The sequence below is a fragment of the Lytechinus pictus genome, chromosome 2 (genome assembly GCF_037042905.1).
Source record: "Lytechinus pictus isolate F3 Inbred chromosome 2, Lp3.0, whole genome shotgun sequence".
Taxonomy (NCBI): Eukaryota; Metazoa; Echinodermata; class Echinoidea; order Temnopleuroida; family Toxopneustidae; genus Lytechinus; species Lytechinus pictus.
In genome coordinates this window covers 48919771-48932544 of record NC_087246.1, presented here as the reverse complement: position 1 = coordinate 48932544, position 12774 = coordinate 48919771, and the positions used below count along the sequence as shown (strand labels likewise).

Sequence of the window (12774 nt, the reverse complement as noted above, 5' to 3'; positions counted from 1 at the left end):
GCATTACAAAGTCTCTCAAATTTTAGTACACATGTGCTTCTTTACGTTACCTTCTACATTCTGAGACTTAATCCAAAATATTAAGTGCCAGGCCAAGGAATTGAAAGCACATGCCTTAACCCTAAAGAGACTGGGGGGCCATGATGCCCCCCTTAACGTTTGTGCGATATTTCCGAAATGCAAAAAGATAGCGCCGCAAAATTTCATGACTTTTTTTTTTGAAGTCTCGCGCAACTTTTGAGACAAAATTCGCAACATACGGGTATACCATCGCGGCGTCACATGACTTTTTACGAGGCAATGTCATGCCGAAAATGGCTCATTTTTATACTTTGTGTACAAAGTCTATGGGAGATGAAATTCATAAAAGGGCGATTATTTTTTGTTCTAATTGGTCTGTTTAATTAATTTAGGGTTTAATTTAGTTGTTAAATGGTCTGTAATAATTTCCATTGAAAAAACAATGAAAAACAAAAGATAAAAAACAAAGAAATACATAAGGAAAAAGTTGGCTTTCACAATTTTTCTTTGTGGAAACCTTTAAATTAGATTACAAAGATGACATCTGCAAAAAAGAAGAAAATTTGAAGTGAAATAGGGTGTTAAATATGCAAATAATATTTTTATGAATAAATTTGCATATTTTATTCATAATAATTAAAAAATAATTATTTACAGAATTTTTTTTTATACTAGCTTGTATTTTATGTGGTAAAGAATGTGCGTGCCAAGTTTCGGCGCGATCACGTGAACTGCGGCCGAGATCAGAAGGGGGGGCCATCATGGCCCTCCCTAGTCCTCAATACATCTCAAATAGCCCAGTCCTTTTAGGGTTAAGGCCCATTGAGGCATCATGAGTCTTAAGACCAAGCATCAAGGCACTACAACGCTAGGAGACATGGAAATTTAAACCTTTCCAATTGTCACATTTCATATACAATTACATTTTCCCTGTACTTCATAGTGTTGTAACTATACATGTCCCTTACATACATAATCGCATTTATGACATTATTTTCATGATACATATTTATAGATAATTAAGATATCGATGATTTTCTGTACGATGAAAGACTAATGGTAATTTTCAAACACTTTGTTATATATTTGGTTTTAATAGTATTGGACTATTTAGTTATTTTGTCTTTTTTAAAGTATTAATATATCCTGTGTGAGTAAAAAAAACTTGACACACCTCACAAATCCCCAATTTAAGGGGAAATATGTAATTTTCTCTCAAATAATTTGATGCCATATTTATGTGGTTTGTTTTCATGCTTGGATAATTAGTAGGTATTCTTTACAGTGATGTAAATTTTGACAAAGTAAGGCATGACTCAAATTATATGAATCCAGATGTCAAAATCCTATGAGGGTTGCATTTAAATACATTTCAAAGCACATTTTTAATATTTAACATTAGGACTGTCTAATAAACACTTTTTTAGTATCAATTCTCAAGTTCATTTCATTGAATAGGGCTTTGCTAGTATGTTTACTATTAACTCATGTTGGATTATGACATCATTGGCATCCAGATTCCTTCATTGCAGTCATGCCTTACTTTGGTGCAAATCAAGCTTTACATCATAGTAAAAAAATACATCCTGATTATCCAAGCGTTAACACATACGGCATAAATATGGTATCAGATTATTTTGGAGAAAATACTCTTTCAGGCCATATAAAATAATTATGTGTTTATGATATATTTATTCCTTAAATTGGGGTTTTGTGAGGTGTCAAGTTTTTTTTTGCTCACATGGTAGTACAATACTTCAAGGATTATTTGTTGATTATTCAGTTTAATATGTCTTTGATTTTCATACTTCTTAACTCACAGTTGATAACATACCACCTGTTGTAAATTGCCCTGCGGACGTTACTCAAACAGTTGAATTAGGCACTTCTTCCAGACAAGTATTCTTTGACGTTCCCAATGTTAGTGATAATTCTGGAAGCTTCAGCCTTGTACAAGCAAGTCATCAACCTGGAGCTAGCTTTACTACAGGATCAACAGCAGTCACCTACACCTATACTGATGGAAGCCAAAATTCAGCTTCTTGCTCATTCCTCGTCAACATTATTGCTGGTATGTCCGTAGTCTCTTTTGGAAATCTTGTTGGTCGTAATTCCTGATAGTTGCATGTTTAAAAACTGCTTATACAGGTATATGCTTTATCATTTCATAATTTTATAAAAGAAAGATGTTTTCACATGCTGGTTGTTTGACTTACCACTTCAATATGTTGATAATAGGCCATGGATAAGCTTTATAACTATGCTGTTGCTATGGTAAAAAAACAGTTAAAACATTTTTGTAATGAAATTATCAAAAATTAAAGCACATAATATACTAGACATACATGTATATTAAACTTTTGAGATATAATTTCATGTACAAATCCTTTGGCCCTTGCATTTAGTGACATTTTCTACTCTCCACCCAGATATAGTTAATGGGTACCCAGTAGGAAGAAATTCCTTGAATGCTTAAGTGCCCGATGAGGTTGGGCACGCTTAACTTTGGGTAATAATAATATTATCATGTTAAGCCGTTCCCGCTGGTTGTACAGTTTTGGGAACTGAAGTGGCTAACATGGGTAAATAATATTAATTATTAATTAGATGTAGGGTTTTAGAGGCGCAGATATATTTTGACGTCTTGCGAGGTTGTTTCAAAGGTACAAAATATTAAAACAGATTTTTAACGTGCATGCCTATGAAAACCATCCAATATTGAAAATATTGGACGAAATGAATATATTGCCCCGCCCACAAGCTAATCATTGGTTAATAAATGATTGTGCGCATTAAGCTATTGTTACGTCACAATTAAATTGCATAGCGTATTAGTTGCCAGGAGGTGTGGTAAAGGAGCGTCAATTTATTGAATTCAAATGCGCTTGCACTAGAAGCTAGCGCGTCTTACTTTATTACAGAGATTTTTTTTTTTTAAATGACAATACTCAGGCGCCATGCTTACGATTTACAGGATTTCCATAAATGATGGTTACTAAAAATATTGTTTTTGCTTCATTACTTTATGTTTAGATTTGTAGGGTTATCTAAATGATAATAATAATATTGGATGACCAATTTTCATGGGATGCGTAGAAATATTGTTACTCGCTGAAGAACAATATTGGATTCGTCTCTGACTCATCCAATATTGTTCTTCAGCTCGTTCAATATTTCTTCGCATCCCACTCAAGGCCATCCAATATTCCCTAATTATTCATTACTTCTATTCATGTATGCACTTCAAAAACATAGTGATTTAATGTACATGTATGTCAGCCAGGTATTAGTTTCACTAAAGAAATTGCTTTGTTTTACCCAATACAGTGGATCGTGTACCTCCACAAGTAACATGCCCGCCTGATGAAGTATATAACGTTGAAGTGCCATTGAGTGGTAGAACAGTTAATTTTGGCACCGCAACAGCAACTGACCTTTCTACTGTATCTCTGGTCAGTGTTACACCTCAGACTGGAACTTTCTTCTCCACGGGATCAACTACAGTGACATACACTTACAGAGATGCCAGCAACAATGAGGCTTCCTGCACTTTCTCTGTCATTGTTAATCCAGGTAGGAGAACTGATACTTAAATTCTTTATGTTTTGTTTTATCATGGTGGCTTTTCAAAAAAAAAAAATTTATGTGTAAAGTTGGTTACTTTGTACCGGGGATTAAAATTTGTCAAGACCCAAACTTAATGAAAAAGTAGTGTTCCTGACCAATAAAAATGGAAAATAATCATCCTTGTATAAATGAAGGAGGTAAGGGTGACCATACTTTTCCAGGTATGTAAGCATTTTGCTACATCTTGGTAGCCTTTTGAAAGACTTGTGAGGATTGTCTTGAGATCAGCCTTCATTTTAACGAAACTAGGATATACTTGGATATAATTAACATTAGAATTGTTTGGTAAATAAAAACATAAATGATAATATGGTATGTCCATAGTATCATTTGGGTAATCTGGTTGGTCATAATTAATGATAGTTACATGTATAAGTTGTTTGCTTCATTAATTCCTAATTTGATCAAAGAAAGATGTTTTCAATTGTTGGTTGTTTGACTTACCACTTAAATATGTTGATAATCAGTCATGTATATTCGCTTTTCAACTATGCTATTGCTTTAGTGCACAATCAGTTAAAAACAATATTTTCATTAAATTATGGATGGAAGAGGAAAAATTTATTGTATAGTATGTACGTATCGTATCACAGACAGATATGGAACCTTTGGAGAATACACATTGCTTTTTCGTCTGAATTTCAGACAGATATGGAACTTTGGAGAAAACAATACTTTTTCTTCTGAATTTCAGTTGACTTTTGGGATCGTTTTGGTATCGTTTTTCATGTTGATTTTTACTCAGTCTTGCAAAAGTTTGTATGATATATTTTACACTAGAGGATCCCCAAAACTGCTTTTTAAATTTGTTTAGAGACTCTTTAAAATTTTTTGACAAATGTAATATCTTTACTTCTCATGTAATTTATTCTTACTTCTTTCTTTATCTTTCTACTTTAATTCATTTACAAGACTTTTCTATTGATAATTCTAACTGGTAACTATGAGGAAATATGATGGTGAGGCATGAGATGTATATAAACTTTGGCTAGAAAGACAATTTGCATTAGAATTTTTACAAATCATTTTCCAAATCTCTTTTCTAATTTCCATTTTGTTGTAGTGGACACCACTCCACCGGTTATTCAAAACTGCCCTTCTCAACTCAGTGAAGAAATTGGCTTTGGTGCTACATCTGGTGTGGTTGCATGGCCAATTGTATTTGCATCTGACAATTCTGGTCAAGTTGAGGTCTTGAGACGTTCTCATAACAACGGGGATATCTTCCCCTTAGGCACCGCAGCTGTTACGATTGAGTTCTCAGATCCTTCTGGCAATACAGCTCTGTGTTCCTTCTCGGTCACTGTAACAGCACAAGGTAATTCCTGTGATTTAAAGTTTGAATCTTAACCAATATATTTTACATGCTCTATAACAATTTGAGTTGAAAGGAGTTTTTTTTAATGATTTTTGTCAAAACAGAAACAGGCAGAGAGGAACATGCAAATCTCTTTCTTACCCTTAATCAAGATTCGACAATGAATACTTACAATATTAAAGCATTTGGTTAGCCAGAATTAGCATAAAAACAATGATAGTATTGCCTAAGTGGTGGAGGGACTGAGTTTAAGCTCTCGGACTGCAAGGGTTTCATGCCTTTACCGACTGTAGGGGTTTTTGTTTTGTTCATGTTCTCATGTCATATGGTCATCCTTCCTGTTTTCATTCTTTGAATAACTTGAGAACTGAGTGATGAATCTTGGAATATGTGAATCATTGTGAGAAAAGATTCAAATTAAGGTCCATTTTCCTTTATTCCATTCAGGCTGGAATGTAGACTACTGAATTATGACATCTTTGAAAATATTTAATAATGATAATAATACAGGGGAGTACACATAGCAAATTCCTTGTCCCTATGCACTATTGGTTATAGAACGAGTATAGAAACAAGACGAATGCAGTTCATTTAAAGGGAAATGAAACCTTTTGAACAGGTGGGCTTGTGTGGAAACAGAAAAATAAAAGAAGAACAAAGAAAGTTTGAGAAATATCGGACAAATAAGGAGAAGGTTATGAGCATTTGAATATTGCGATCACTAATGCTATGGGGATCCTCCCATTGGCAATGCGATAAAGATGTGTGATGTCACATGTGAACAACTTTCCCTTTGATGGACTATAAAATACCCCCAAAGTGTCCCTTTTTGTTCTTCTTATGGTGATATAAACTCTTTATCCATAATGTTTTCTTTGAAAATCTGTATTACATGCCCTCCTATAGCAAGAATACAGGATCTACTGATAGATGTGATAAAAGAGGCAGTTTAAGTGAAATATATACTAAAGTAATGGGAAAGTTGTTCACAAGTGACATCACACATCTTTATCGCATTGCCAATTAGAGGATCTCCATAGCATTAGTGATCGCAATATTCAAATGCTCATAACTTTCTCATTATTTGTCCGATTTTTCTCAAACTTTCGTTGATCTGTTTCTTTGATTTTTCTGTTTTCACACAAGCTTTCTTGTTCCAAAGGTTTCATTTTCCTTTAAGTATACAAATTTGAGTACAGATAATGCTGACCATGTGGGGAGCACTGAATTCTTAAATTATTAATTTTTTTTTTAAGTTCATTCTTTTTTTTGTTTTAATTGTATTCATCAAATGATTCAAATGTAATGAAAAAATATATGTACCTATTCTGTAGGATGTAAAGCTGAAGATGATGATTTTAGAGGACTTTACATTGAGTTCCTGTGAAAAGTTTGGTCTGTTTAGTTATTTCATCTTTGTTTCAAAATATTCATATTGTAAGATTATTGTATATTTCAGGATTGTAGGACATATTTAGTTAAATACATGTTTAATCTTCATACTTCTTAATTCACAGTTGACAACATACCACCTGTTGTAAATTGCCCTCCGGACGTTACTCAAACAGTTGAATTAGGCACTTCTTCCAGACAAGTATTCTTTGATACTCCCACGGTTAGTGATAATTCTGGAAGCTTCAGCCTTGTACAAGCAAGTCATCAATCTGGAAATAGCTTTACTACAGGAGCAACAATAGTCACGTACACCTATACTGATGGAAGCGGAAATACAGCTTCTTGCTCATTTCGAATCACCATTAATGCTGGTATGTCCATAGTCACATTTGGGCAAGCCTGTTAGTCATAATGACTGCGAGTCAGAGTCCCTGCTATTTCTATTTATATTCTGCATACTAAGAATCTTACTATACGATTGGTCAAAGGTCAATCTTAAGATAAAAGGTAGTTCATCAATCATCACTCGCAGTGATGGAACTTTTGCGTTCTGCTGATCAGTTCAGCCCATCGGGTCGTAGCGTGTTATAGCTTAGTCTGAGTATGCGCGAAATGAAGAGGTCGTTGCCCCTCAATTTTTTTTTGTTCCATTATTCTCCATCACATGCAGTGACGATCGCGCAAGATGTAGATGCATGTGCGCAGTGTATGTATGCGCCAGCAGTAAAACTTTGCGCAAAATAGAAGTGCATTGCCCCTCGACGGTTTTGTTGTGATGGTGAAATTACTTTGTGAGGTCACAATAAATCTTGCTGGAGCAAGATCTAAAATACTTGAGCACAGTTTACATATGTGTTATCATTGACACAAGCATAATTGTCTTGATGGATTCTTCTTTTAAAGGGAAATCTTGATTTTGTTTTTAAAAATCAAATTCTTCTTTTACAGATGTATGGATATCGGTTTCTCCTTTCATATGGGTTCTTGATGTGGAATAAGCATGACTAGTCATAACGGCTAATTTTTCGTACCCACAAGTTTAATTAACTATTACTTGTTATATGACACCTAGATAGATCCTTGTGATTTGATTGGTTGTTTGATATCGTTCATTCAGCCCATTTTGCAATGACGTCATCAACCGTGCAATTTTGGATCCATTCATCGTGCAATTTTGGATCCATACGATTTTGTCCATTGCACGCGCGCACCGAGACTGCAGTTGCAGCATTAGTTGCAGGCACCAGCAGTGCGCGTGTTGTAATGACGTAACAATCAAAAGACCGAACTCGCACTGCATGAGCATGTTATGCATCGAAATTCATAAATTTCATATGAAAAAATAATAATTTTTTAGGTGTCATATAAACCAAATAATGAATGTTTCTTAATTCGTGCAATGGACAGAATACTTAATTCGGTGAAAGATGAAATAATGATCCATTCAACTCGGCTACGCCTCGTTGAATGGATCATTTCATCTTTCACCTCATGAAGTATTCTGTCCATTGTACTCACAAACATTCATTATTTGTATACTAATCATAACATACATTGAGGGCCATGGGTGAGAGTCAGTAGTATTAATAAATCAAGAGGGTACTAAGAAATCATTGAATAAAAGGGTTAATATTGATATTGAAATAAAAGTGAAATAGAAGAGGGGTGCTAATCCTAATAAGGAAAAGAGGGTCACTAGTCATTGGTCGATGTGAAAGGAGACGGACACAAGACTTGGTAGTTGAGGTTTGCTAGTCATAATCAAATAAGAGAGTTGCTATTCATAATTAAGTAAGAGGGTCATTAGACATCAAGTATATTAGAGGGTCTATTTTGTAATGAGAAATGCTTTGCTATTAGTAATTGTAATTATAATTGCTACTTATAAGGGATGACAGGATTGTTAGTCATAATAAAAAAGTGGGTTGCTTGTTAATTTTGACCAGCAGCCCTCTAATCCCATTATGACTAGTGACTCTCTGCTCCAATTTTGACTAGTTACCCTCTGCTATCATATTATTGCTTGGCAGGTCTTAATGGCCCTCGTTTTCAAGACTCGAAACCCTCTTATTTTAGTATAACAAGTAAACCTCTTATTAGATTATGACTATAGCAACCATCCAATTGAAATTCTCAGCATGCTAAAGCCAGGGTTTTAACAACATGATCATGTTATGCAGGAACTGAATTGGCTACCCTTGGTAAATATGATGTCTTTATTATTTCCTACTCTTACTTCTATTCATGTATACTTCAAAAACCTAGTGATTTACATGTATGTTAGCCAGGTATTAGTTTCACCATAGAAATTGCATTGTTTTACCCAATACAGTGGATCGTGTACCTCCACAAGTAACATGTCCGCCTGATGAAGTATATAACGTTGAAGTGCCATTGAGTGGTAGAACAGTTACTTTTGGCACCGCAACAGCAACTGACCTTTCTACTGTATCTCTGGTCAGTGTTACACCTCAGACTGGAACTTTCTTTTCCACGGGATCAACTACAGTGACATACACTTACAGAGATGCCAGCAACAATGAGGCTTCTTGCACTTTCTTGGTCATTGTTAATCCAGGTAGGAGAACTGATACTTCAATTCTTTATGTTTTGTTTTATCATGGTGGCTTTTCAAAAAAATCCTTTGTATGTGTAAAGTTGGTTACTTTGTACCAGGGATGAACATTTTTCTAGGCCCAAAATTAATAAAAAAGTAGTGTGCCTGACCAATAAAAATTAAAAATAATCATCCTTGTATAAATGAAGGAGGTAACAGTGACCATACTTTTCCAGATATGTAAGCATTTTTCTACGTCTTGATAGTCTTTTAAAAGACTTGTGAGGATTATCTTGAGACCAGCCTTTATTTTAATGAAGCTAGGATATACTTGGATATAATTAACATCAGAATTGTTTAATAATCAAAACATAAAAGATACTATGGTAATTCTCTATTCTAATTGCCATTTTGTTGTAGTTGACAACACTCCACCGGTTATTCAAAACTGCCCCCCTCAACTCAGTGAAGAAATTGGCTTTGGTGCAACATCTGGTGTGGTTTCATGGCCAATTGTATTTGCATCCGATAATTCTGGTCAAGTTGAGGTTTCCAGTCGTTCGCGTAACAACGGGGATATCTTCCCCTTAGGCACCACAGCTGTTACGATTGAGTTCTCAGATCCTTCTGGCAATACAGCTCTGTGTTCCTTCACGGTCACTGTAACAGCACAAGGTAATTCCTGTGATTTGAATTTTGAATCTTAAACAATATAATTACATGCTCTATAACAATTTAAGTTGAGTTTTGAAATGACTTTTGTCAAAACAGAAACAGGCAGAGAGGAACATGCAATTCTCTTTCTTACCCTGAATCAAGATTCGACAATGAATACTGACAATATTAAAGCATTTGGTTAGCCAGAGGTAGCATAAAAACCATGATAGTGTACTCAGCTCTTGGACTGCAAGGTTTTCATGCCTTTACCCACTGTAGGGGTTTTTGTTTGGTACATGTTCTCATGTCATACATGTACAGTATGGTCATTCTTCCTGTTTTCATTCTTTGAATAACTTGAGAACTGAGTGATGATTCTTGGAATATGTGTATCATTGTGAGAAAAGATTCAAATTTAGGTCCATTTTCCTTTATTCCATTCAGGCTGGAATGTAGACTACTGAATAATGACATCTTTGAAAATATTTAATAATGATATAATACAGGGGAGTACACATAGCAAATTCCTTGTCCCTATGCACTATTGGTTATAGAACGAGTATAGAAACAAGACAAACGCAGTTCATTTAAAGGGAAATGAAATCTTTTGAACAAGTGGGCTTGTGTGGAAACAGAAAAATAAAAGAAGAAGAACAAAGAAAGTTTGAGAAATATCGGACAAATAAGGAGAAGGTTATGAGCATTTGAATATTGCGATCACTAATGCTATGAGGATCCCTATTGGCAATGCGATAAAGATGTGTGATGTCACATGTGAACAACTTTTCCTTTGATGGACTATAAAATACCCCCAAAATGTCCCTTTTTGTTCTTCTTATGGTGATATAAACTCTTTATCCATAATGTATTCTTTGAAAATCTGTATTACATGCCCTCCTATAGCAAGAATACAGGATCTACTGATAGATGTGATAAAAGAGGCACTTTAAGTGAAATATATACTAAAGTAATGGGAAAGTTGTTCACAAGTGACATCACACATCTTTGTCGCATTGCCAATTAGAGGATCTCTATAGCATTAGTGATCGCAATATTCAAATGCTCATAACTTTCTCATTATTTGTCCGATTTTTCTCAAACTTTCGTTGATCTGTTTCTTTGATTTTTCTGTTTTCACACAAGCTTTCTTGTTCCAAAGGTTTCATTTTCCTTTAAGTATACAAATTTGAGTACAGAAAATGCTGACCATGTGGGGAGCACTGAATTCTTAAATTATTAAAAAAATTTTAAGTTCATTCTTTTTGATATCCCTTTGTTTTAATTGTATTCATCAAATGATTCAAATGTAATGAAAAAATATATGTACCTATTCTGTAGGATGTAAAGCTGAAGATGATGATTTTAGAGGACTTTACATTGAGTTCCTGTGAAAAGTTTGGTCTGTTTAGTTATTTCATCTTTGTTTCAAAATATTTATATTGTAAGATTATTGTATATTTCAGGATTGTAGGACATATTTAGTTAAATACATATTTAATCTTCATACTTCTTAATTCACAGTTGACAACATACCACCTGTTGTAAATTGCCCTCCGGACGTTACTCAAACAGTTGAATTAGGCACTTCTTCCAGACAAGTATTCTTTGATACTCCCACGGTTAGTGATAATTCTGGAAGCTTCAGCCTTGTACAAGCAAGTCATCAATCTGGAAATAGCTTTACTACTGGAGCAACAATAGTCACGTACACCTATACTGATGGAAGCGGAAATACAGCTTCTTGCTCATTTCGAATCACCATTAATGCTGGTATGTCCATAGTCACATTTGGGCAAGCCTGTTAGTCATAATGACTGCGAGTCAGAGTCCCTGCTATTTCTATTTATATTCTGCATACTAAGAATCTTACTATATGATTGGTCAAAGGTCAACCTTAAGATAAAGGGTAGTTTCTTCATCAATCATCACTCGCAGTGATGGAACTTTTGCGTTCTGATCAGTTCAGCCCATCGGGTCGTAGGGTGTTATAACTTAGTCTGAGTATGCGCGAAATGAAGAGGTCGTTGCCCCTCAATTTTTAGTTGTTCCATTATTCTCCATCACATGCAGTGACGATCGCGCAAGATGTAGATGCATGTGCGCAGTGTACGTATGCGCCAGCAGTAAAACTTTGCGCAAAATAGAAGTGCATTGCCCCTCGATGGTTTTGTTGTGACGGTGAAATTACTTTGTGAGGTCACAATAAATCTTGCTGGAGCAAGATCTAGAATACTTGAGCACAGTTTACATATGTGTTATCATTGACACAAGCATAATTGTCTTGATGGATTCTTCTTTTAAAGGGAAATCTTGATTTTGTTTTAAAAAATCAAATTCTTCTTGTACAGATGTATGGATATCGGTTTCTCTTCTCATATGGGTTCTTGATGTGGAATAAGCATGACTAGTCATAACGGCTAATTTTTCATACCCACAAGTTTAATTAACAATTACTTGCTGATCATAACATACATTGAGGGCCATGGGTGAGAGTCAGTAGTATTAATAAATCAAGAGGGTACTAAGAAATCATTGAATAAAAGGGTTAATATTGATATTGAAATAAAAGTGAAATAGAAGAGGGGTGCTAATCCTAATTAGGAAAAGAGGGCATCACTAGTCATTGGTCGATGTGAAAGGAGACGGACACAAGACTTGGTAGTTGTGGTTTGCTAGTCATAATCAAATAAGAGAGTTGCTATTAATAATTAAGTAAGAGGGTCATTAGACATCAAGTATATTAGAGGGTCTATTTTGTAATGAGAAATGCTTTGCTATTAGTAATTGTGATTATAATTGCTACTTATAAGGGATGACAGGATTGTTAGTCATAATAAAAAAGTGGGTTGCTAGTTAATTTTGAGCAGCAGCCCTCTAATCCCATTATGACTAGTGACTCTCTGCTCCAATTTTGACTAGTTACCCTCTGCTATCATATTATTATGTCTTGGCAGGTCTTAATGGCCCTCGTTTTCAAGACTCGCAACCCTCTTATTTTAGTATAACAAGTAAACCTCTTATTAGATTATGACTATAGCAACCATCCAATTGAAATTCTTGAATGCTTGAACATCCGATCGAGGTAAGCATGCTAAAGCCGGGGTTTTAACAACATGATCATGTTACGCAGGAACTGAATTGGCTACCCTTGGTAAATATGATGTCTTTATTATTTCCTACTATTACTTCTATTCATGTA

At 34.8% G+C, this 12774-nt stretch overlaps 1 protein-coding gene across 5 annotated transcripts in view; it reads left to right on the top strand.

Annotated features, from left to right (window-relative positions):
- The window catches only part of LOC129278441 (mucin-17-like), a 61104-nt gene that overhangs the window by 16970 nt on the left and 31360 nt on the right, over positions 1-12774 (top strand). For 4 of the 5 annotated variants that reach the window (XM_064095010.1, XM_064095012.1, XM_064095011.1 and 1 more), the window contains 7 exons: positions 1844-2092; positions 3349-3594; positions 4712-4966; positions 6484-6732; positions 8694-8939; positions 9339-9593; positions 11097-11345. In XM_064095010.1, the coding sequence (XP_063951080.1) occupies positions 1844-2092; positions 3349-3594; positions 4712-4966; positions 6484-6732; positions 8694-8939; positions 9339-9593; positions 11097-11345 (1749 nt within the window). The remainder of the gene's footprint in view (positions 1-1843; positions 2093-3348; positions 3595-4711; positions 4967-6483; positions 6733-8693; positions 8940-9338; positions 9594-11096; positions 11346-12774) is intronic. The other variant, XM_064095013.1, reaches the window with a different exon arrangement.